Source organism: Caretta caretta, chromosome 12, assembly GCF_965140235.1.
Source record: "Caretta caretta isolate rCarCar2 chromosome 12, rCarCar1.hap1, whole genome shotgun sequence".
Taxonomy (NCBI): Eukaryota; Metazoa; Chordata; order Testudines; family Cheloniidae; genus Caretta; species Caretta caretta.
Genome location: NC_134217.1, coordinates 11,075,804 through 11,102,941, shown reverse-complemented (window position 1 = coordinate 11,102,941; position 27,138 = coordinate 11,075,804). Strand labels below are relative to the sequence as shown.

Genomic DNA, 27,138 nt, shown 5'->3' with positions numbered 1-27,138 from the left:
TGTGCCTGATGCTTCTGAAGAGGCACAGAGTCCATGCAAAAGGAATGCAAGCAGGAGATGTTTTAAATTTAATGGAGAGTTGGTGAAGGAGACAGATGCAGGACAGCGATTTCGTGTGGCAGGAGCCTTAAAGGAGAAGGGTCTCCGACTGACTAAGAACGAGGAGTGGTTATACAGAGTGACAGATGAGCCCAATACTAGATAAGCAGAGGGGATAAGGGAGGGAGTATTTGCAAAATGGGTCGAACCAAGTCCATGGAGCATTGTTTTTCTAAAACAATCATAGGGTGTTTACACTACATCTTTAAAAACATTAACAGTGAAATTTAGTGTAGCAGCACCCACATCTACTGCTAGAGATAGGTTGATAAAATCACCCAAACTAATTAACAGAGCAGGAGCAGATTTACCGTGAAACAAATTATGTGGTGGCCCAAGACAGGGGGGCCCCCAAAATGCAGGACAAATCTCATCTAACAATCTGCCCGAGACCCGGCCGGCTGCCTGCATGCCGTGGCCAGTGGCCCCACACCACTACCGGAAGCTGCCGGCTGCTGGCACATCTCTGCGTGCCCCTGGTGAGGGGGAGGTAGCTCCAGGCAGCACACAGAGACCCACTGCGCCCCCCCCCCAAGAGGCATGTAGAGACATGCCAGCAGCAGGGCTAAGGCGGCTCTCTGCCCGCTCTGCCTCCCCCCCTCTGCGCCGCGTCAATCCCAGAAGCGGCCAGCATGTCCCTGCGGCCCCTGGGAGGGGTCGTCACTCCACGCGCTGCCCCCACCCTGAGCACCGACTTCGCAGCTCCCATTGGCCAGCAACTGCAGGCAGGGGCAGCACCTGGAGACCCCCTGGGAGCCGCTGCCAGGGGGGGCGGGAGGGGCAGGGCAGAGGTCATGCCAGTCACTTTGGGAGCCGCACCACGTGAGGTAAGTGCTACCCCCTGCCCCCATCCCACACCCCAACCCCCTGCCCCAGCCCAGAGCCTGCTCCCCCACCCAACTTACTTCCAGAGCCCGACCCCTCACCTCTTGCGCACCCAAACCGCTGCCCCAGCCCAGAGCCCACACCCCTCACCTGAGCCCAGAGCCCACACCCAGCACCCTCTCCCACACCCCAACCCCCTGCCCCAGCCCAGAGCCCACACCCAGCACCCAAACTCCCTCCCTGAGCCCAACCCCCGCACCCCCTCCTACAACTCAATCTTCTACCCCAATCAAGGTACCTCACTTTATTTTAATTTACTTCCCATTACTTATAATATAGGAAGAGGATGAAGAAAAAAAAAGAATGAAACACAGTGGGGAGACAAAAGAGAATGTTCTTTTTCTTGGCTGGATCCCGAGTCTGGGGGGGGGGGGGAATGAAGCTGCGCAGGGGGCCCCACTAACTCTTAATCCGCCACTGTAACAGGGGTTTATAATATACCAGCTAAAAAATTGCCTTGTGGAAAGTTGGCAGTTATCAGATTAAAAGACTAATTTAATAAAGACATTAAGCAACTGTAGTAGAGTCTTATCCCACCAGCCTCCTCCACCCAAAACAATCTCAACAGGCACCAAGGTCTGGGAAGTTTGAATATGAACTGCTTAGCTCAGTCCCAACTCTTGTTACCACAGACTCATGTAGGGAACTACACGGCTCCCAGGAAACAGTTATAGACAAGTCCAATGTCTTTTCAGATGAACACCAATGTAGAAATGGTTAATAAAAGCCAAGAAATTCAGGCTTTCAGTCAAAATGCTGACTTCTGCTTCTCTTACCACTTTCCCCATGCCCTTGGCTCCAGTAATGAAAACCACCTCACCTCTATCTCCTCTCACTCATCTTTACACTTTATTTCACAATGCCCCATAGAGCTGGCAGATCTTCATTTTAACTGAGAGGGTATGTGCCTTGCATGTCAAAATCCCTCCTTGAAACTCACTTCTTCCTCGAGTCTCACAAACACTAGTGTCTGTTGGCAACATGCTGACACCCATAGGTGCTAGAACAAAGGATGCTGGGGGTGTAGCAGCACCCCCTAGCTTGAAATAGTTACCATCATATACAGGGTTTACAGTTTGGTTCAATGGCTCTCAACACCCCCTCTATACAAAGTGTTCCAGCACCCCACTCTTACAACTACAATACCCACCTGCAGAAGTAAAGAAACAGATTGATAGAGCCAGAAGAGTTCCCAGAAGTTACCTACTACAGGACAGGCCTAACAAAGAAAATAACAGAACGCCACTAGCGGTCACCTTCAGCCCCCAACTAAAACCCCTCCAACGCATTATTAAGGATCAACAACCTATCCTAAAGGATGACCCAACACTCTCACAAGTCTTGGGAGACAGGCCAGTCCTTGCCTACAGACAGCCCCGCAACCTGAAGCAAATACTCACCAACAACCACATACCACACAACAGAACCACTAACCCAGGAACTTATCCTTGCAACAAAGCCCGTTGCCAATTGTGCCCACATATCTATTCAGGGGACACCATCACAGGGCCTAATAACATCAGCCACACTATCAGAGGCTCGTTCACCTGCACATCCACCAATGTGATATATGCCATCATGTGCCAGCAATGCCCCTCTGCCATGTACATTGGTCAAACTGGACAGTCTCTACGTAAAAGAATAAATGGACACAAATCAGATGTCAAGAATTATAACATTCATAAACCAGTCGGAGAACACTTCAATCTCTCTGGTCACGCAATCACAGACATGAAGGTCGCTATCTTAAAACAAAAAAACTTCAAATCCAGACTCCAGCGAGAAACTGCTGAATTGGAATTCATTTGCAAATTGGATACTATTAATTTAGGCTTAAATAGAGACTGGGAGTGGCTAAGTCATTATGCAAGGTAGCCTGTTTCCTCTTGTTTTTTCCTACCCCCCCCCCCCCCAGATGTTCTGGTTTAACTTGGATTTAAGCTTGGAGAGTGGTCAGTTTAGATGAGCTATTACCAGCAGGAGAGTGAGTTTGTGTGTGTATGGGGGTGGGGGGGATGTGAGAAAACCTTGATCTATGCAGGAAATAGCCCGACTTGATTATGTAAAGAGTTGTCACTTTGGATGGGCTAGCACCAGCAGGAGAGTGAATTTGTGTGGGGGGGTGGAGGGTGAGAAAACCTGGATTTGTGCTGGAAATGGCCCACCTGTTGATCATTTTAGATAAGCTATTACCAGCAGGACAGTGGGGTGGGAGGAGGTATTGTTTCATATTCTCTGTGTGTATATAAAGTCTGCTGCAGTTTCCACGGTAAACATCTGATGAAGTGAGCTGTAGCTCACGAAAGCTCATGCTCAAATAAATTGGTTAGTCTCTAAGGTGCCACAAGTACTCCTTTTCTTTTTGCGAATACAGACTAACACGGCTGTTCCTCTGAAACCTATAAAAAGACTACGATTACATCACCATCTGGGTCTCTCAGTGCGTTTTCACAGCCAGTCTTTGTCTTTTGAGATTGTAAGCTGCGCAGAGCATGGAGAGCATCTTTGTAGTGTGTATTGTGCATGGCCAGCCACTTTGGTGGTGCTTTAATAAATCATTTCATGCATGGGGAAATCATTTAGTAGTTAAACTTTGAAATAAAAGTTCAACAAAAATAAAGTTCTGTGGCAAACAAGCTGCTTTGTACTTAACCTCTCTGAAGCCAAGACTGTTCTTGGAGGAGAGGGAGGGAGGAGAGAGAGAGTGTTTGAATGCCAGATTGAAAAACTGGCTGAACAGGATTCTGGTCAATCAGCTGAGAGTAGAGAGAGAAGCGGAGAGACATGTTTAGCCAGCAGCATGCTGGATGGGAGCCAGCACAGACTGCTATGTTTTCTGCAAACCAGTCCCAAGTGGCTGAAATGACATAGCCATCTTCCTGTTGCCTTAACTATGACTGAACAAACAAGCTGTGGATCTTAGAGAACCGTGAGGATTCTTCAATAGGCCCCTTTCCATAGTTATGATTTATAACTAGCTAATGAAAGAAACTGGCTGTTTGGATTTCCCTTCTCCCCGGCCCCCAAAATACTCATCCTTGAAAGGCATCTGCATCCGTTTCATGCAGCATCTACAGTTAGTGTAGAAGTGCTGCAAGGACATAGTTCAATTGCATAATCCATCCATACCAGCCTGATAGAGCAAATCATACCTAGCAGTAAGACACTATCCCAATCATGCACATGTGGTTCTATTAGAAGGAATGGCAGGAAAGACATCAGCTTCTCACTCACCAGATCTGCTCCTTGCACATATTGAGAGTTAGATCTACTTGCTTTAATGTCTACAGCAAGTGTTTGGTTTCACTCCTGTTAGCCCTACAGAGTCAACACAACTACAGCAGAACAAGCTATGTCCTATTCCAGCTCAGACAAACAAAACTGTTAATGAAGTTCCAGGCCGAGTTCTGTGCTCTTGGTGTAGCCCAGAGTGGAATGGGGCTGTAGAACCTTTTACCATCGTGGGGCACAGGAAAGATGCAGAAGGTATTGAAACTCAAGTTGTGTTCTAAATTTCAGCTACATTGTGACTACCCTTGTGTAAGTGCACCCAGGGTATAAAAAAAATCTTCTCAGCACCCTTTGTTCCCCTGCAATCTGAGTCTAGCAGTGATAATGGTGAGGGTCAAAGATAGGACAATGGCATGGCTCCGCATGCACCAGCCAGTGCAGTTGGGCAGAGGGATCACAGTTGCACCCTGCAAAAGGGTGTAAGCAGGGGCTATTCTGGCCTACACCTTGATAGGGGCACAATGCCTCCAGGAATTGCTGTCAGGTACGCTGCCTCTGGGAGCTGCAGCTGGAGTGACGTACTTCTGCACCTCACTGCATATATATCACTGACAGTAGCTGATATGCCACAAGTTTCCTAGGCTGGCAGCTGAAGGGTCGGGGAATTCAAATTAAATAAATTCACTCTGGAGGCAGACATGGAACCCATATTTCTACATGCACAATAAGTGTTCAACTTTTCTCTTAATGCAGTAATATATAGGACCTTGAACAGGGATGATCACCCCACACACTGAATAATATAAATAACCATTTATTTAAGATAACCATGTGATTATATCCAGCTACATTCAAGTTAATTTAAAAGCATACACATTTATCCTTTAATGTGCATGTTAGTAATTTTGATTTTGAGTCTAACTTCAGCGTGGGTCACTTTTTGATTGTAACATCTCATGTAGTGTCTGCTTTTGCAATAATGAGAAGTGTGAAAGAACAGAATCAAATTGTTAAAATATGTCAGGCCTATTTTGATGGTGTCATGAAGTACTAGGTTGTATTCTGTAACAAATCGCACGGTGTGTGCGTTTTAATGTGAAAACCCCGAGATAAGAAAGTCATTGCAAGCCTACAGCTTCCGCTTGGATAGGCACCCTCTCCTCACAGCCCTTGCCCCAGAGCCTGATCTTGAGAGAGACCAAATAACCACAACTTCTATTCCTAAAAAGTGAATGTTTATGGAGTCACAGGTACTGAGGTCCTAAGAGGAGACCTTCTTTGCTCCCTCCATTGTGCATTTTGCTCATGCTCCAGCTGGGACAAGGGTCCGTACTTGGATGCCAGTAGCACTTAAAGACTTAAAAACAAATAAACAACCCACTACACTATGAGAGCCTCAAAGAGTCTTCCACCGCTTCTCACCAATACGAGACCTGATGTTTCCAACAGGAGAGCAGCAACAGCTCAAAAATTTCAGTGGCCCTTAAAGGAGTCAATTAGAGTTACAGGCAATGCCTAAGCACCCTATGTGCAATTCATCAGCTTGCTGTTAGACAGAGGTATGAATATATTCTACATTCCAACACCCCTTGACTTCAGGAATATTCCCATTTGGATGGTGTGTGTTGGGCCCCATCTTTATGAGTGATCCACATTTCAGATACAATCTGAACCAATAGTTTTCTGCTCCTTTACTCTTTAGATCTTAACTACCTCTGCCTTATCCCTGCAATGAGAAATTTAAAGCATGTCAATACGATAAAGAGGTGTGTAGCTAGTGTTTCAATTGTATTTGCTGCATGATAAACCTTTATTATGCTAGGTAACTTTTTAAACAGAATCTATAGTAAGCCTTTTCCTTTGTTCATCTGTTAACTGTTATTCCATATGGCTGACAAAGGGTACATGGTGACCTTGTATTGAAATCACCATGTGAAAAAAGTGTAATCCATCAAGCTGTGGCTAATATCTTTCTGCTTCTGGCAATATAGAAGAGCTACTGTATCTGGATACTACTCTGGGCCTTGCTGGCACAATAAGAAATATACTAGTGGTTACAGTTCTCCACAAGGGGGAAGCTTCACGTTAACAACATAATTATAGGGAGAAAACACACAAGTCAAACCCTCCCACATGAAATTTTATATTAGATTTTCCTTCTCAAAGCTAAAAAAGAAATTCTGCATATGGAAATGCCCTGCTTTTGCCCTATTGCACAGAAATATAGGAAGCACTGTCCAGAGGGTTAGGGTGCTAGCCTAGGAACTAGGAGATCAGGGTTCAATTCTCTGTTCTGCCATAGATTTCCTGTGTAATTTTGGGCAATTATTTAATCGCTCTGTGCCTCAATTCCCATTCTACTTTACAGAGGTGTTGTGGGAAATACATTAAAGACTGTGAGGCTTCAGATAATATAGTAATGGTAGCCATAAACATGCATACAATAGGTTGATATCAGAATTTATAAGTTTAACTAGAGTAAAATATGACCCTAATCTCAGATAGAAGCAAAATTGAGCACTGAGTTTCCAGCCATTATAAATATCATCTTCCTTGAAAAATATTATGTCACTTTCTAATAGATATTAATCTGATCTCTTATTACTGTTCCAGCTTCACTTGCATTTGCTGCCACTCCAATGCCAGTAAAATAATTAGAGTGCAGTGGAGTTTCTGCTCTTCTTTCAAGTCAATTTCATCTACATCCAGGGTTCATATGAAAGACAAAATGATTAACGTATCATGGAATCAGTTATTTGTGAAAACCCATTTCATCCTTCTTTATAATTGGCATATGCTTAGGGATAATAAACATCTCAACATTGTTCTTATAAAAATTAGAGTAGGCTTAGAGCTCTGATGTGATAAATTCTAACAAATAGCAGCAAATTTTCTTCAGTGAAAAGAAGAAGAATTGTTTGGGTTGTGTTTGTTTTTTAAATTCAGGACCTAAATTACAAAAATTCTGTTTATGGATATTTTTCTCAATGTCAGTTTTTTAAAAATTAATTATTTCTCCCCTTTAAATTTGCCACCCTCTCCTCATGCTCAGGTGCCAATAAACCCACATTTTAGGCACTGATATGATTGACACCACAATGCCTTACTACTGGAGAGAGAGTAACCATGGAAGTCTTGGGAAAAATAAAATAAATAAATAAAAAGCACATGTAGCTCTTACAATGGTGGGACAAAGTCCAAGGAAAAAGCTATTAAGGGCATTACCCAGAATAAAGTTTTGTCAGATCCTTTCAGTTAACAACAGAAGGTAGAAAAATATAGAATTATGAAGGGAAACTTATTTGAAAAAGTGTTGGAAAGTTAGAAGTGGAACTGTGCTGGGGCTAATGTAATACTAGTTTGCTGGGTATAGATAGGCAAGGGGGAGAAGTAAGGTAGCACAATGTGGGGGAATAGGAAGTTCATACAAAATGGCTCATTAGAACTAATTGTTTTCTTGCTGCTGTAAATCTACTGTGACTCAAACAGCATAAGGCAACAGGATTACCAGAGGAGCTTCCATTGTGTATACCTTTCTTGCTTCATTTTAACTGGGTTTGAGGTTTTATATGGTTCTTGAAAGTAAACTGCAGCTGGTTGCTTAGCTTTTAATTCTTTCTGGGAAAGAGTGTCAATCTATCTTTTAAGTTACTACCTAAGAGAAAAAACTGCCTGAGTCCTGCCCCTCTAGAATATTTATGGCCAATTTTGATTAATTATTTCTTAGGTGGAAGTTTACAAGAGCCAGGATATTTTCATGCCTGTCAGCTACAAGCATCTATGGCATCAATCCAGCTCCGGTAACACAGTAAAGCACAAAAGGCAAAGTTATGGTTCAGGCCACCGGAACTTCATGGTAATGAAAACTCAAAAAAAAAACACAATTAGGTTATTTTAATATCTAATGTTGGAAAAAAATATAGATGGAAAAGGCCAAAGATAAGTCATTTGATGTGGTACTTCTGTAAGACAAACACATTCCAAGCGTTTATAAAACAGGGCCATGTTCCATTATTGTTAGTCTTGTTTTGCTACTGTACTATCATGATGTGAAGCAACTGAGAACTACTGAAACATTTGATTATTGAGAGGTGGGAAAAAATCCCACCCACCTTCAAACTAATTCTCTCTCTCTCCCCCTCTCTTGTTGGATCTGGTAATGGAAGCTAAACAAGCTACTGCACAAGTTTGCTAGAGAAGTTAGGCTCAACACCAAGTTGCAGAGAAGTTTTGAGTATTCTAGTCTTAGGCCTGGGCTACACTGGGGGGGGGGGGGGGGGGTTTTCGAACTAAGATACGCAACTTCAGTTGAAGTATCTTAGTTCGATTTACCTGGCTGTCCTCACGGCAGCGAGTCAACCATGATGGCTCCCCTGTCGACTCCGCTTACTCCTCCTGTCAAGTTGGAGTACAGGCATCGATTTGGGGATCGATTTATAGCATCTAGATGAGACGTGATAAATCGATCCCCGATAGATTGACCACTGCCCGCTGATCTGGCAGGCAGTGAAGACGTACCCTCAGCGATACACACAATGGAAGGCTTTTGTTGGGACAGAAACTAATAAATGCTAAGAAAGGGTAACCTCATAGGATTGAAATGAAGCTCATAAACTTTGCATAAAAGGAGTGAGGGTGAAGCAGATTGCATGGGAAAAAGAGAAAAATGTAGTGCATATCTTTCTGGACTTGCCTTCACCCCCAAAAACAATTAAAAAATCCCACACATCCTGGTAAAAAACCATGTGCTGAAAGTGAGGCTAGTTTCCTGGTTAACATGGAAGTTGATGGAGGAAAGGGTTCTCTCTCTTCACCACTCTCCCCCACCCCAGAGGAATAAGATAATTCTGCCTCCCATGACTGTGAATATTTGGAAGATCACCACTGTAGAGCTATACATAGTATCAAAATACTAATTCCTTTCCCCTTCATGGGCCAAAGTTTAAACCTGGATAAGGTTATATTTCTGCCCCTAAGAACATATTTTAAGAATGGTTAAGGTTGAGAAGTGAAGCAGGCTGGGTTAGTGCATTTGAAACTCCTAAACAGTGGCCGCAAGGACCTTCTCCATAAAAGTTCTAAAAGTTTCCTCCAGTTTCATAATGATACATGCTCTGCTGAATACTACCCGCTAGCATGAACACTGCTAGCTGTTGAAGGATGCATGCAGATTACACAGGGACACACACACCCTTAATAAGTTCCCAATAAAAAGCAATGGGAAACAGTAACATTTTATGGCGACACTACTTCATGCTTGATCCACTTTCATATGCAATTACCTATCCACACGCAAAGAAACCAAAACTAAGAACCACATTCAATAGCCTGGTCCCAGGTCACCTCTTTATTTAAGAGGAGACCTGAACGGTCTAAGAGTATACAAAAGAAATCCCCCAATACCACACCTTTAAAAATCTAAGGATTAGGGTGCATTTTGAAAGTTTTGCTGGCATAACTATGTTGCTATGGCTATGTCTACACTGTGCACCTCACAACGGTGCGGCTGAACCACTGCAGCCATGCTGTTGTAAGGTACGCTGTGTGGCCACTCTCTTGCCAGAAGAGAGCTCTCCTGGCGAAAAATAAAACCACCTCCAACGAGGAGCGATAGCTTCGTCACCGGGAGTGCGTCTCCTGCTGACAGCTGTCCAGACTGGTGCTTTTCACCGCTAAAACGTTTGTCCTTGGGGGGAGGGTGTTTTCACACCCCGAGTGACAAAAGTTTTAGCAACGAAAGTGCCAGTGTAGACATTGCCTAAGTGATGTGATTTCCCCCCCCCCCATACAGTTATACCATTTTAAAAACTTACAGTAAATGCAGTTATATCGGTATAAATGTGCCTTACCAGAATAAGCTATATGGACATAAGCACTTTTATACTGTGCCCTCACTATGGGAGTTTTGCCGCTTTAACTATTCTGACATAGTTAAAAAGTGGCAAAACTCTAAGAACAAGGCCTAAAAAAAAAAAAAAAAAAAGTTAACCAATCAAAAAAACTCAGCTACAAAAACTACTCCGAGTAACTAGGAGGCAAGCTACCCACTGCAAGAGGGATAAAATCCTCATTGGTATAAGGCATGAGGAGAAGTAAGAGCTGATGAAAATCCTAAAAACCCACCAAGCTGAGAAGTGTGTCAAGAATAAGACAATGGAAAAAAAAGGGAGGGGGGGGCACCTTCCAGAACGTCAAAGTCTTCTAGTGGGGGAACGCTTAAGTACAGTCAGTGTTCCCAATATAAATCTTTGTTTATCCTCTCCCAGGGAACGTATTTTCTCTCTCTCTCTTTTTTTTTTTAAGCTGCAAAACCTATGTAGTATTTCCAACCTTTAACCTATTTTTAGGAGCACTAGAATAGCGTCTCATTGCTCCCAGTGGCTCCTGGTATTATCAGCCGTACTCACGGAACATGTTATTTCAGCCAGAAAGACAAAGTTGAACACAGTCCCCAAATTCTGCATTCTAGTTAACATATTCTGTTTGTTATACCCCTAAAGTCAAGTCTTGGGCTAAGTACAACTGTGCTCATATGGTATTCAGTGTTCCCTCTCCTCACACATCAGTGTTTCAAGGACAAACTTTCATTAGCAATGTGATCTTTAGCACTGGGTCTATTGATTGCAATGCATAGTGGTACTGCTGTGTTTACTCAACACTGTCTCATTGTTTGTAGTGCAAGCCTAACCAGTTGGGAGGAGGACAGCCAATACCTGTAATGAGGGAGAACACAAGTATGTTTTTCTAACAGTAGTTTTTTAAAAGGATTTCTCTACCCTTCCCCTTTCCCCCCCCATTCTTTTCTAAAATCAGGAGATGGAAAAGGACAGGTCTTTTCAACCCCCTCCACACACTGCCCCCATATACTTTCATCTTTAGAGATTCTCTCATGCTTCTGCCTTCTACTGCCCCTTACATCTTGCCAAAGGAACTAAACCACGCATGAGCGGAAGGGGACTCTTGGGTACACACCCACCCTTTGGGTCCATGAAAGAATCTCTCAGCTTTCAAAACAAAAACAAAAACAAGAGTTTCCCCCCTATTCTTTGTGAAGAGCACTAGAAACGTTAACCTGTGTCAACTCGCTGAGGGTTAGAAAGTAGCTGGGCTCTGCTATGGCAGCAGCAGATTTCCCTTCCCCTGAGCTCAGTACATTTTTAAAAAACAAAATCGTTCAGTTAAGTTTCGGATGCATCCCAAAGAATCATCATACTATCGCTCTCCAGAATCCTCACCCCAGATCTGGGCTTGGCAGTGTGATCTTGGAGGACAGGACTTGGTTGTATCAGAGGAAGAGGGCAAAATAAGTTTCAGAAACAAAAATGGTAAGGCCGGTTTTACTTGCTAAATGTTCTGCCTTCTCTGGGAGCTCTTGTGTTGCCCCTCCCCCAAGTGCTCCAGAGAGCACATGGGATATGCATCACTGTACCTCTCCTCAATACAGAAGGGGATGGAAAGAGGGGGCAAGCTTCTGTTCCATTGGTTGCCAGCCCTATAGGATAGCTCCACTGGTGGCCTTCCTGTACAGCTCCAGCTTGAAGCTTGGGAAACTGGTACCAGAGGAAAACTGGAGCACTGTTCCCCTGAACTAGCCAGAGACCCAACTCCCTCCCACCCACCCACCCGTCAGGAGCATCCCAAACACTACAAGAATCAGACAAGAACCTTCCCTCTTCAGCCACTCCAGTCCAACTTGTTATGGCCAGCCACCAATGGCCAACACACCAGCCACCACCATTTGTTGTTCCTAGAAAAGGGCAAAATTTAATTCACGAATATGTAAAAGACTAGCTATCAATTACCACATGGTTACAAATATGTAGTAAGGTCTACTCACAGCTGTTATAGATAAATTTAAGTACACACTGATAGCTGTTGCCTTTTTCCCAGTCTTCCTACCTCCCCCTTCAAAGCCTGGTGGCCTTTCGCAAGTTCCTCAGTAAGCAAGAGTTCATCCTCTAACAATTCTGATTTGCTATAAGAAATAACACTCCAGCTGATACAATGGGGTAAAAGTCTTACTTCCTGCAATCCTTCAGAGCCCTGCCCTTACAACCGCTACCCATAACACACCCTCACAAACAAACACACACTCTCCTCCCCCCCCCAACCAAGACTTATTCTAATGTAATACAGAACACTTCCTCTCCCGGGATGCCTGAAGTGTCAGACTTCCAAAAAACAAGAATAAAGGTTTTTTCCTCAGCTGCAGAAGATGCTGCAGTGTCAAAATCTTTAGAACCAATCCCAATATTTAGGCCCTGGAAACACATATCAAGAATTACACTAGGAGGAAAGCCTCCCTACTCTGCTTTCCATGTTTCTTTAGTCAGTGGTCTCCACATTTGATTGCTATTGCTCTATTATAGCTTTATATGGTTGTACACTGAATATCAATGTAATGGAATTTCTCATTATGATCCCATTCCTGCAAAGTCTTATGCTTGTGCTCAACTTTAGATGCTGTGCTTACAGTGAATAAAGTTAAGCACATGCATAAGTCTTCACAGGATCGTGCCCTTAGCCTGGTCATGTTATCCTCTGGGACTATCCCAATGCTAGATTAAGACCCATATTACTGACAGCTAACAGAAGTTCTCCTTGAGCTCACGTGGTAGAGTTTGTGTTTAGTCAAAAGATCCAGAACTTTCATGGGAGCCAGACTTAGGATCTGGAACTCACTCCCACAAGAGATAAGAATGACTGCTAATCTCATGACTTTCCAAACTAAATACAAAGCTAATTTCTTCAGCTTCTCTTCCTCATTAGCTCTTCACAGTCTACACAGGTGGACTGGAGGGGGGGAGAAGAAAAAAAACAAAAACAAAAAAACCCTTTTGTTATTTTTAAATCTATTGTTAAGAGCTGAAGTGGGGGAAATTTTGTTTGTTGTTCTTTTATTAAATTATAAAGTGCTCTTATATTAAGTATTTAGGCTTCTATTCCCAATATTTTATGTATACTGTTTAGTTCATTACTAATGTCTGTGTTTGCAGCACATAGATACACAGCTTGGCAAAGCATCTATTCCATTTCTGGACCAATAAAAGACATTACCTCACCCACCTTGTGTCTCTTTTACAAAGCAAGACATTTGCTAAAAGAGTGGAATGATCATCCTAGGAAACTAGAGTAGAGTACAGAACTGATTCAAGAACATCAACCAAGGAGACAAATGGATCATAGAGGTGAGGCAAATAGGCTACCAGAGGGAGGGTACCAAGGCAAGCATCTTTCTAATCCAGTGTCTGCAATGATAGATACATGAAGTTGCTTTCAAACAATCCAGTCCCCACCTTTTGTACTGAAGTGAGGAGGTAATTGCAATAAAAGAAATAAGAACAACTGGTCATGCCCAATAGAAATGGAGGACTCTTGGACTTTATGCAGAGCAGCAATTGTAAGGAAAGAAGCTTTTCCAGGAATATATGGGAGGAAGACGACCACTATTTGCAATAAAAATATAGCATTTATGAAACCCAAATTATTATTTTTCCAGTGACTTAATGGGGAGGAGAAGATAGAAATTTCTGATTCTTCTGTGGAGTTTTAGAAAGAACACTAGACAAGTTTAGCAAACACTTAGTCAAGATTTATCTCGGATGATGATGTGTCAGGACCAAAAATTCCACATAACTGATTACTAGTAAACCCTAATCCTTCCAATCGTAATTCCTTCCCAAATCCTACTGCCAGTGACCGACTGCAGCAGCAAGTTTTTACTGTTGTGACGCTGGCTGACCAAGTGCAAGCTCATGCTGAAGCCCCAGGCCAATTCGCTTGTGTATTAGTATGGAGCAAAGTGATGTTTAAACATCAAATACATTCTTATACATTTAACATTCATGAAACCTAAAGGGATGCTACTTGCATTGTTTTCATTTATCTGTATCAGGTTAATACACAATGTAAATGTCTGCTACTACATTATATCCATGTAATGAAATATCCCATCAAAGGAGAAAGAAGCCTTGTAGAATGTAGATGAAGAACTCTAACAGGAAAGAGCCAATTTCAAAGCAAGTGGTCAGCATGTGAGATGATCCAAAGTCAAAGATTCAAAAGGCATTCCTCACACGGTCATCAAAGGAAAAGCCCACATGGATAGTGACACTTCCAGCTTGTTTTCTGTGAGAAGCACCTCTTAGTATGTATTCAAGGAAAGATCCTGGATCTCTGGACTGTTTGGACTCTTACAGGGAAGTGAACCAGATGCAAAGCAGAGCTATCCAGAGACAATCCAGCTACCCTGACAAGACTTTTGGGAAACTGGCAGTTTAGTACATCACTGCCATCATTTGGAATGACAAATTGTGATTCACCTGTACATATATTTTATGTGCTTTAACCGCTCAATGACTCTCACTTCCTTTAACAATGACAGGTTTCAGAGTAGCAGCCATGTTAGTCTGTATTCGCAAAAAGAAAAGGAGTACTTGTGGCACCTTAGAGACTAACAAATTTATTGTAGCTCACGAAAGCTTATGCTCAAATAAATTTGTAAGTACTCCTTTTCTTTTTTCACTTCCTTTAGTAAGTTTACTATAGAATTAGCTGTCAACATTATCTTTGGTGTAAGATCTAGAGTGCCAATTGATCTGGGATAAGTGACTGGTCTCTTGGGACTGAGAGCAACCCAATGTGGTGTGATTTTTGGTTTAAGTGACCTTTTATCACAAATGCCAGTTTGTCTGGGTGGCAAGATACACTGGAGAGTCTAAGGGGACTGTCTGTGACTCCATGATAAGACTGGTACCGTGATCCAGGAGTTCACATTTGTTACTGGCTTAGTGAAATCTAATTATACAACACATCACCAGCTTGGGGGGGGTCTGCCCTGAGGTATGCACTCATTGTCAGGAGCCACTCCAGACAGCATGACAATTGTCATACAGAATTATGCCACATTAAGACTATGACAGAGTTCCTCCTGCCAGAGAAGTAGGGATTCACACATCAGATACTTTGTTTGCATTTGTGGATCATCAAAATATTTGTAGGTTGCGAAAAACTCTCTCCTTGTAATCAGACCTCCAGATCAGGATGTGATTTAGGATAAATGTTAGATAGCAAGTTCCTCCCCCATTCATGTGCATTAAGATTCCATGGCACTTTTTTCAAATAAACCACAAGGTTCCTCTTAAATTAAATAAAGTTACATTCTGCCCATCTAAATACTCTCTGCAATTTCAGTTACATATAGCATTCTATGCTTTTCATCCTAAATTTCTGTGCAGTGTTATTAGAGTCAGAGTTTAAGAACAGAAGAGACAATCAGATCATCTAGTCTCACCTCCTGTATATCATAGGCTGCCGCCACCAACCCCACCCACACCTCCTACCCACACACTACTAAACCCAGCAACTTATTGCTGCTCTCTGTACCTGAAATGGCAGACTTGATAAAATAGATAGAGGAAATCACTAAAGTTTGGAATATTTGAATGGAAGGAGTTTGTCCGTGAGACACACCAATATCCATGTAATTACAGGCATGCAATAGAGAGAGAATTAGAGGTTTCATTTCTATAAAGGGAGTTTTTTAGCTTAAAAAAGAAAACGAAAGATATGGGCCAAAGGATCAAAATTAGTCTTTGAAAAATAAATGGAGTTATACCTAGACTAAACATACGAAGTATTAAGTGTAATAGTTTTGCATAAAGCATTATGAGGGCAGTTACTCTAAAACCAGACTCCAATTAGCCTTTTTATAGCTCTCTCCATAATACTGCCTTGCTACCTCTGCCAATAGCCAGAGTCAGCATCTGTGCTTTTCTCTTAGACTGACTATTTAACCTAGATGTGCCACAACATGTTGAGTAAGGTGTTGTCTTCATTTAGTTAGCTACCCAATGTTCACATGCATGAGGCTTAGAAACACTTAAAAAGTGCTGAGTAGAGCAACATGCAGCAGTGAGAGCTGTGCAATCCTCTGGACAGCTGCCACAAGAGCCAGATTGTTGGATCCTAGGAGAGTGGTGAAAAACAGAAGCTCTAGAACAGGGGTCGGCAACCTATGGCACACGTGCCAAAGACAGCATGTGAGCCGATTTTTAATGGCACGCTGCTGCCTGCCGGGTCCCAGCCACAGGCCCTACTCAGCCCGCTACCGAACCCAGGCCAGTTATGAATGGAATTTTCAAAAGCATTTAAGGGGGTATTTAGGCAATAGCATGACGACTCATTACTGTATAACTACCTACAATGAGGTAAGGAAGTAAATCAAATAATCCCTTAGGATCCTGTGCTCCTCACCCAGGAGTCATTTATCGTATTTTATTTTTAAAGGAAGTAAAAATTGCCTCAAGTTCTGCCCGACACAATATGAGCATGTCAGACTACATTGGTGACATATGCCAGTGAAAAGCTACTTGGCTTCCAAGCACATCAATCTATCCCAGAGGTGGCCAATCTGTGGCTCTGGAGCCACATGAGGCTCTTCAGAAGTTAATATGCGGCTCCTTGTGTAGGCACCGACTCCGGGGCTGGAGCTACAGACGCCAACTTTCCAATGTGCTGGGGGGTGCTCACTGCTCAACCCCTGGCTCTGCCCCCACTCCACCCCTTCCTGCCCCCTCCACTGAGCCTGCCATGCCCTTGCTCCTCCACCTCCCACCCAGAGCCTCCTACATGCCACAAAACAGCTGATGGTGAGGCACTGATTGGCGCAGCTGCTGTTGGGGTGGGAGGCACTGGGAGCAGGGGGGAGCTAATCGGGGGATGCTGACATATTACTGTGGCACTTTGGCAATGTACATTGGTAAATTCTGGCTCCTTCTCAGGCTCAGGTTGGCCACCCCGATCTATCCCATGTGTAGATATGAATTGTTTGGGTGACTCTATACAGGTTGTTCCAATGGTTTGCTATTTTATAGCTACTACTCCACCCCAATCTGATAAGAGGCTTAAGTTACTGTTTAACTTTACCAGAAGTAGGCAGCAGCAGCAGCAGATAGGCGAGAATGTCCAAATTCTCCTTCCCCGTATTAAAATGAACACTCACCTACAGTGACTAATATGGTCCAGTGGTTAAGGAATGACAGCACTAGTAGCCAGCACTACTGAGCGTTATTCCCTTGTCTGCACATCACTCATGATGCAGCCCAAAGAAAGTGATATAAGCTACCCAGTTCTCAATTTACTCAGGTGTAAAATGGATCTAAATATACTTCTTGGGGATATACAAGGCTTAATATTTGTTCAGCACTGAATCGCTCAGATGAAAATATTATGATTTTTAGTCTCACAAAAAATATTATTGTGCCCCAAGCTCTGTGGAGTATAAACCTTGCCAAGACTGCACCCTGACATGTGACACAATGGTGCTTTCGAAGAAGCCATCTTAGGTATGAGCTGTCATCTGGCCTAGCTGACTGTAAAGCAGAAAGTGTTCCAAATGCGACCTGTAGGGACTTGGACAGCATAGAGGATTAGCAATAGGAAAAAAGAAAAAACCATCAGACTCCACCTACAGCATCAAAAACAGAATCACAGCTAGATTTGGGGAAGCTATGTTTTAACCATCCATCTCCACGGCTAATAATAGGAAATCCCATTATATAAACAAGTGCCTGGAACCAGGCAAAAAGCATAAAGATCTAATTTTTAGCATTGGAGATTTTGTTGGCTACAAGTTCAGGGAGTCCATCTAAGGATAAGTTTTTGCTGCAGAGTTAACTTGAGTTATTTACACTGGTTTTATTTCTGTTGAGTTAGCCTCGCTCGAGTGATAGCAGCCACACTGCAAAGTAACACTTAAGTTGCTGTGTCCACACTGACACTTCACTTGTGTGTGGCACTAAAACTTCTGGGAGCATATTCCATGGTTCTTAGAATGCAGTAAGATGAGCAGCTCTATGAATTGTTTCCCAGTGAACCCTGGGAGAACTTGTCTGTCCTTTCTTGGCATGGGGGGGGGATTGTGGGAAGGCACCGGAGGACTAGCAGCACTTGAGGTGAAGCTAAAGGTAATGCTCACTCATGTTAACTTTGCAATGAAGACAAGCCTGGAGGGGCTTGGATTTACAGTTGCTCCAAAGAGCTAACGTGCCCACATTCAGTAGTACTATTCTGCAATTTTAATAATAGAATATGCTTCATATATAGGCAAAGACCTGAGATGGGGACTCCACCATATTTTTTTCCTATGCTTTGTCAGAACTAAGGCTGAAGAACAATCACATAATTGCAGAGTAGTTAAACACTGCTGCTATTTTCCTTCAACCATACCAATTGCTCTTTAAAAAAAAAAAAATGTAAGTGTAGGCATTAGATTTTGTCAACACTGCTGATACCATTTTGGCATGAAGACTAGGAGCATGGGTGCTAGATAAGCCTGGAGGAAAAGACAACCCACAACAATGTCTCTGTTTGGATTTTATCAGCATTGACACTAGCAAGCATTCAAGAGTTAAATCCCCAAAAATCCAGAGATTTGCCAATATAAGTAGTTTGGAGTTCTTTTTATTTGCCTTCTGGCCTCTGAGGCTTTACAGTAAAAATCAGTTCATGTTTTCAGGTTTTTCCCTCTGTGAACATGTGGATTAGAAAAACTAATTTCTTAAAAACGAAAGCTTTAACACAGATACCAGATATCACCAGATGCATCATAAAAATCACAAGAATTGAAAACAATGAAATGGGAACAATCTTTACCACCACACTATGGAGAAAAGGTGCAGAACAAGTTTCCCTTTCAGTTTAGTTCCAGCTGGTTAATCAGGCTGCAGGAATCCACTGGTTCTACCACCCCTTGTCCTTAAAAGGCTCAACCAACTAGTTTGTTTCCCACTGACTTGGTTGATATTTGGTGAAATATACCAACCGTGTGATTTGATTGCTTAATCAACAAGAATTTAAAAATCAAATATGCATGTGTAAAAGAAGCAATTTGTTTTCATGGCCACTTAGTATTGTCTTAGTATAAGCAAAGCCTTTAGTATTTTCAACTTCTGCTCAATGTAAGAGAAAAAGAAATTGGCATGTTGCTTGATTCCAAGTTCTTTAGGCCATAGAAGACAAAGTAAATTTGTCCTTGGTCTATTTGCTGCAATATATAATATGATGAAAGGCCAGCCAGTTTAGGACAGTCCAGCAGGCAAGTATTTGAGTTCAACTAAAAGGTGATTTCATATCGTTCCGTAACTGAATCTTGGATGAACATTTTCAAACAAACAGAGTCACGCACACAACTCCCGCTGAAAACTCAGGCTTTAGGACTACTGCTCAAAGGAAATCAGTAACTGGGAATGAAAACCATCCAACGTCTTCATATCACAGGCATTTCTCCACCATAATTACTAATTTTTCTTCATCTTTTTCCTCTCTCAGCGTGACAAGCAATAAGGATTAAGCAAGGTGAATCAAGTTGATTTAGGTCATGCCTTGGGTGGGGTGTGGAGGAATTAAGATATTTGCAGTGTCGCCAGTTCTCACAATAGCTGTTTTTCCTCAAAGCCCCAGCTGCTGGAATCAGGACACTGCATGAGAATCTCAGCTTTCATTTAAAAGCAAAAGTAGACATCTAGTCCTCCTGGTTGCAAAGAAAAACTTGAAAACATGAAGTAAGTGCACCTCAAAGGCTCAGAAACCAGAAAGGAAATAAAATTATTCCAAAATGTATTATTTAAAGAAAGTGTGATGATTCGTAAGCCACTCATGATTTGTTTGCACGGGGTGGGTCATCCAATTCATGAATTTTGAACTTTTGGAGGTTGGAAATATGGCATGAGAATGACTGGAAGAAAACAAAGTCCACAGCTGGCCATACTTTCCTTTTATTGTCTAGACCAGGTACTTAGGATGCTTTCCTCTTTGTAAGAGAGCTACAGCTATTTTTTAACCTGATTATATTTCAAAATGTACTTGATGGGACATTTATTTATAGGCAATGACTGCTTTAAACACTTACAACACTGGATCTAGTGCATATAATTAGTGATAAGAAGTATTGTGCGAAGAGTTCCAATCTGTTTGGTCTTTTGAGATGTTCAATTTCACTATACCATATGGCTGCCTAAAACAGTGAGCTGTAGCTCACGAAAGCTCATGCTCAAATAAATTGGTTAGTCTCTAAGGTGCCACAAGTACTCCTTTTCTTTTTGCGAATACAGACTAACACGGCTGTTCCTCTGAAACCTACTTTAGGTCAGACTGTCCAATATGATTCGAGTATGGAAGATAGAAATTCCTACAGTGCAAGACATTTTTAGTTAAAAATAAAATCAGTCTGATTTTATGTGGCCTGGAAATTAATCTCTATATGCCCTCAACTTACTGAGATATTTATTATTTTAGAAGAGTTTGAGACTTGATACTAAACTTGCATTGAATATGAAAGGAAACTCTGAAGCTAGGACAATGAATCCAAACCAGAAAGGAGCAGATCACAGGCTTTCCAAGATTGTAAGGATGTCGCACTTGAAAGTTATGTCTTGGAATCATTTCCATTTTGAATTCACTGAATACACAAAGCAAAGTGACTAAAAGGGTGCAGATTTAGGAATCCCGAACAGATTTTCCTCCACTAAAACAAAAAGATACTTGCACACACAATGCTACTGTGCATCATAGAATGCAATCTACCCCTTGGGTCTACAGGCACTGGAGTTTGTTACTACAAGCAAGGACAAATAAGTTAGAGACACACAGTGTAAATTGATCATATCATGCACATTAAAAATATTCGTTATTTGAAAATTCTCTTTGATCTTCAAATACTGTTTTTAAAATAATAAAACAAAACTTTGTAGAATAATATAACTAGTTTATTCATGACCATACAAATACAAAGTTTTCCCTGCACTACCACCACAACAGTTGTGTATATTAAAAAAAAGCCCAATTTTGATTTAAAGACATCTCCTTATATTATTAAAGCCTAGCCCTTTAGTAATATATAACTTGACCCACAACACATACTTTTAATGGACCATGTGCCAATGCTGGCAGGAGAACTGCTGTCCGTTGTTTGAATTCTGCCAGAACAACAACAAAAATAATCCTTTCAGGCTCAATGAAAAAGCTCAGCCACCTGCAATTCACCCGTTTTTCTCCATGCCTGAAGCAAGGCTGAAAGTTACAATATACAATGTATTTGTGTTTGGAAATTCTCTCTCCCCATTATAGGTAGAGATTGGGAATCCAAGGCAAGAACAGTGTATAATTAACAAGCACGGACACTCTTGATTACATGGCTGAGATTTGTGCAAAGGGAAAATTAAGTGTAAGACACTTAAATTTACCTTTAGCTTTTCAGAATGGAGTTATGTATATGAAAAGCACTATATAAAATCTCAAACTATAAAGAGACATTGCAGTGTAAGATTTTTTTTTCCTGAATCTACAGTCTCTCTGTAGGCTTTGTATGCTGGAAAAGTATAACTGGAAAAACAGTATTATTTCAGTCACAATCCAAAAAGCAAGATTTCTATTTTAAATATATTGCTAATACAAGTTGTATAGTCACCCATGCATCTAATTCAAAATCAAATGTGCTTTTTAAAATGTGGGTGAATAAATGTGCAGTACTATTATATTGTATTGTATTTCTGTAAGCAGGGCATTTGGGATCTGGTCCAAAGAAGTGGAGTATACCCATTGAAGCCAGTAGGAGTTGAGGGCACTCAAATGAGGCTCATTCATAGTGCAAGCTGCTACTGTGCAAGCTTCCCTTTCCCAATGCTGCCAATGTTCCTGATTAGAAACAGCAGCACTGGGCTACTTTTCAGCAATAAATGCCTGTCATTATAAGTTGGGGTGGGGGACTTCAGAGGGACCAGATGAAGGCAACTAGCTTTGTGATCTCACCCTCCCTTTGCAGAGTTTGCAGTAGTGTCTCCAGAAGGGAATAACGTTTAGTAGACTAATCAATTGCACTATCGGGTTCTCTACAACGTGCCCTCAAATCTAGGTATAACTTGTTTTTTTAAAATAACCACTTTGCCTAATTGCACTTTTAGATTATTTTGATTAGCAGAATGCGCTTTTAAATTTTTTTAAAATCTGCATTCATTAACAATACAATAGAACCTCGATTTTACAAACACCAATCTTATGAACATCTAGTTACACAAACCATTTTTCTTGATAGGAGTTGGAAAAACAAAAATGTTGATGAAGAGCAAGTTGATATCCTTTCACATTCCGATGCCTTGAACACACTGAAAAAAAATCACTTCCCAGTGGTTTGAAAGACAAAAAAAAAAGCAATGCAGTGCACCCAACTGCAATTTATGCACCATACTTACTATAATTTTGAGATGTTCAGTTTAATGAACTACTCAATCCCCAATTATTCCAGGCAATAAGAGTTCTACCTTACCTGAAGGCATCAAGTAATTTGTAAAAATCTAATAGAACACGCAGGGATTGGCTCCTATAGTTGTGGACTATAGATTCTACTTTTGCTACCATAGTACATGACTATCTCAAAAACATGAATTAATATATCCTCACAACACATATCTGAAGTCATCGTACTGTCATTCTCTTTTTACAGGTGGAGCAATTGAGGCACTGAAATTAAGTGAAGTGCTTAAAGTCATACAGGAAGACAGTGACAGAGCCAGCAGTTGCACTCCAATGCTTTAATCACAAAAACATTCTTCCTCAATTGCCAAGATATGCCACCCAAATGAAAAAAAGTATTTTGCAAGAGAGTCTCTTCCACACCCATACACAAAAGCTAATATTTCTCTTTATATGCTGGAGTAGACCCACCTACAGCACAGTTTATGGGAGTAAGATACAATCTCTCATAAAAGTATCAAGTATAATTAAAGTGTGTACTATAAAGGTAAACAAGGTGTACTTTGCTAAGCTGTTCCAGATGCCTTTAGTGCAAGATCTGGGACAAGCTCAAACCTGCAGCTTTACATTTTCTCAGAGTTATTTTGAAGCTACCCAAATCACTTTACACTCCCAGCTGGACTCTTGTGAAACTTGTGTAACATAGAAAAAACAAAACAGTGTAATCCACATTTAATTTTGAAAAATAAATGATGTTGAATGCACAAAGGTTGTGTATTTATATTTAAGAAATTATTTAGTCCAGGTACAGTGAATTGTTAACCATTCAGCATCAAGTCAGGTTAGTTCCTATTCTGCCAAGTTATGCGTGTGTCACCAGAAGTTACAACATGAACCTGTCCTACTGCCTAAGCAAGTTTCTCTTTCAAAACACACCCACAATGATTCAAGCAAGGTGTGGAAAGACAGTTTTCATATACAGTACTCCACAAAAATGCACTATTGTATTTTTCCAGTCAAATTCAGTTTACTAAGCAATCACATTTTAAAGAGACAAAAAAGCCATGGTGTATATATGACACACACACTAAAAATTAAAGTAACTAGCCTCCTCTTTAAACTGTAAGGATCATAAGAATTTTCAGGTTATCATATTGTCTGAAATTAAGGTGATGCAGAATGTTTCAAGGAGCAAAATGCAACAATAGAAGAAACAAGTTTACAGACAGAAGGCAGGGATTTTGTATTATGCATTTGGACATCCAAACTCAACTTCTACCTCACTATAATTAAGCACTTCCTTATCTATTAATTTAAGATCATTCAGTTCAACTTTCTAGAGAAGTCATGCACACTGCCTGTGTGGTATTTTACAGAAATTATAATTTGGTATGTGCAACTATTTACCTTTAAGAGTGAATTGTTTTTCTTCACAATGCAAGAAAGACAAGGTCTTATATTAGCACTGATAAGCTGATGAATCTGTATCTTTAGTATAATAGTATTTCTTTGATCAAACTTCTCTGAACATTTTTTGTTAAGTACCCTAATAATTTCTGACTTGTTAATTATCCTGCTACACCCTGTTAAGCCTTGAAGAAGAGAACTTTAGGGTAAAAGTTGTACATGGACCTATTCGAATAAATCAAAAGCATAGGCCAAAACTGTCAGAACAAGGACACCGACTCAAAAGTTTTGCCACAATTTACTTGAGCTCTTCCCATTTTTCTCCAAGAACCCAATTTCACATAGCTCAAGAGCTGTCTGTGGGGTATACCTTGACTGAGGTATGGCTGGTTTTGAAACAGTTTGCTAGGGATTTCAAATTGAAAGGCAAAACCAAGTGTATTTGCTTTATTGCATCAGTTCAATCCTGTTCCCAGAGTTAACCCTTAAATGCCCTTGCTGGTCCTCACCTGTTGGAGAACTCGGTCCAAAGGCTCAGCTTTGCTCAGTCCCTCTGGTGTTAAGCCACTCACTTCTCGACACTGGTCACTTAGCTCCAAACTGTCTGCTTTCACCAGGGATTTGTGCAATGTCCCTACCTGAAAACATGTTAAGTGGGGGAGAAAAGTGAGGAGCAATGGAATGAGTTCGTTATTACAATGCATTCAATTGCTTAGCAGAAATGTCAGAAAGGTCCGTATCACTTTCCAAAAAACGTATTTGTCTATTTCACAAATCAAAGCCCTCCGTAACTTCCCTCCTGCCCCAGGAGAGGAGACTCCCAACACTGGGTACTTGCTATGGGTTCTTACGCATTCATAGGGAGAACATGTTTTCCACTCAGCGTTGGTTGGTTCAGTAGTTGTTAGATTTTTGGTGGGAAGATCATATAGCTTTACACAATTTGAAGACTCTGCTCAACCAAATTGACAAGTGTGTGTGTGTGTGTGTGTGTGTGTGTAGGGGTTAAAAAACAAAACTTTACATCTAGCAGCCTGAGACTCATCTACATTACAGTAATTAAAAATAAAAAATTACTGTTAGAATCGCTTAAAATAAGGTACATATTTTAAAAAATAGCTTGATCGTAAGAAAAACGAACAAAAACAAGGCCATTCAGGATCTGTTTTCCTTGTGGAGATAGTTTCCATTAAAGCATGCACGTTTGGTGTCCCAAGCGTGCATGCGGGGAGACGGAAAGAGGATTGGAAGTCTCCAAAAATGAGGAGAAATCTAACATAAAAAGAACCAACGTTTAAAGAAAAATAAAATAAAAATAGCCTAATTTAAAAAAATCTTGGGGGGGCGGAGAATAAGAAAAGGCAAAAGGTCTTTGTAGACTTAACCTCCCCCCTCCCTTTTGGTGCATTTGTGAAATGAACAAACAGCCCCAGCTGAGGTGGATAAGTGATACTGACCATAATGCCTGCACCCGGCCAGCTCAGGGCTGGGGGGCTGCTTCGCTTGCAGCGTACGCACATAACACAACCTCGTATCAAGACTTTGAAGCCATACCTTCTTGCTGTGTAGATCCACAACTTGCCACACCAAGAGAATTAGTTCCCTCTCATCCGAACCCAGTTTAGCCCCATATGCACCAGCTGTTGCCCCAAACAACACCACCAAAGAGTCACTGTGCGAAGCCGTCATGACCACAGGGGGAAACAACTACAATCAAAAGCACAGGTCAAAAAAAAAAAAAAAAAAAAGAGACAAACGAAAATAAAATAAATCCCACAGAGACTCACCCCTTCTTCCAAGTGATCAAAGGGGAAATAAGAGGACAAGGAGTAATAATATCAAGAGAAGAGAGCGCGCTATTGGGGAAGGGGGGCTGAGACAAAAATGGAGAAAACTTCTTACAGCTCTACCTGTTCCCAATGATCTCCTTCTCCCCGGGTCTGATTGGGAGGTGAAATTAACAAGCTGTGGGTTTCTCTCCCTCTGACATCATGGCAGGAACCCAGCCTGGGCTTGGGCTTTTTTTTTTTTTTTTTTTTTTTCTTCCTCCTCTCCTAAGTTACCTGCCCTTGATTCGGACCATGTGACTGAAGTCAATCTCCCAAAGAGACAAAGCCATTGGGTCTTTGGAAAAGGTGTAGGAGGGACGTGAGGAGAATCAACGCCTGGCTGACCCTGCCTGATTGGTTTTTCAGAGAGATCAGAGGAAAACTCCCATTCTCTATTTAATTCTGCCTCCAGGAAGTGCCTTTACCTGCCTGCTTTCAGTTTTACAGGATTCCTTTATCAGCAACCAGGGAGTGGATGCAACATACAGCTGAATGTTAAAGCGACAGGAGGCCTCTGGTTTGTTCACTCAGTTCTAAAGGTGTTTGGCTATGCAATTTTGTTGGTTTAAGTTTTTCTAGAGATCTTTTTCACTTGGACTGAATCTACTATGTAGAAGTCTTAAATATTTATTAATATAGCTGCTTTAACATGGTATGCTGTTTGATCTCTGAAGCATTTCCTTCAACTTAAATCTAGATTTTTTTTTTCAATCAGTGTACCAGTGGGTGTGTATTCAAATCTCCAGGGACAGCTAACAAAAATAAATACAAATTTCATACTGTAATATTATAAGGGAAAGATGTTTAATGGGTGCAACACTGTAGCCAGGAAATATCATACATTTAGGCCCTGATCTTAAGTATTGTTCCACAAAGGGTGATCCCAATGTAGTCAACAGAATTCTGTCTTGACATATGGGTATGCATGGAACAACTTGATATATGCTTGAAATGTAAGGCACTCTGGAAATCTTTTAAGTTATTGCCACAGTGTACTGAGCAGTTCTGTAGCTGTTACTTGCAGCCTGATGACAATAGTTAAGTTTTTCTTCTCTGTGTAGCCATATGTAACTTCTTCTTCTTTTCTTTTCTGCTTTACCAAAAATGAACTGGAAAAAAATTCTTTTTAAACTGAGGGAAACACACCAAAAATGAGAATTGAGGAAATTTACCACTGTAAGTAGTTCCATTAACTGTGTCTACTCTGACTAAAATTGGATGCACAATTCGCTACCAGTAGTAGCAGCTGGGGAATTTGTAGTGTGGAAGACTCAGATGACTTTAGCATCCTGTTGTCTAACCATGCTCTAGTTTTAAAATAATAAGCAAACCCTTATATCTCTGTTTAGCAACATCTTCAGCTATTGCTACCGCTGCTGGAAATGGGCTCATGGTGAATTATGTGTCTAATTGGACATTAGGAAAAACCTCCTAACTG

General features: G+C 41.4%; 1 protein-coding gene across 6 annotated transcripts in view; it reads right to left on the bottom strand.

Annotated features, from left to right (window-relative positions):
* The window catches only part of ESRP2 (epithelial splicing regulatory protein 2), a 114,737-nt gene extending 88,545 nt beyond the window's left edge, over positions 1-26,192 (bottom strand). For 4 of the 6 annotated variants that reach the window (XM_048870737.2, XM_048870734.2, XM_048870736.2 and 1 more), the window contains exons 1-3: positions 25,782-26,191; positions 25,426-25,578; positions 24,381-24,509 (exon numbers count right to left, since the gene is read on the bottom strand). In XM_048870737.2, the coding sequence (XP_048726694.1) occupies positions 24,381-24,509; positions 25,426-25,560 (264 nt within the window). In that variant the 5' untranslated portion in view covers positions 25,561-25,578; positions 25,782-26,191. Of the gene's footprint in view, positions 1-24,380; positions 24,510-25,425; positions 25,579-25,773 lie in introns of all 6 variants that reach the window. The other 2 variants (XM_075118342.1, XM_048870735.2) reach the window with 2 other exon arrangements.
* Between the last annotated feature and the right edge of the window lie 946 nt (positions 26,193-27,138).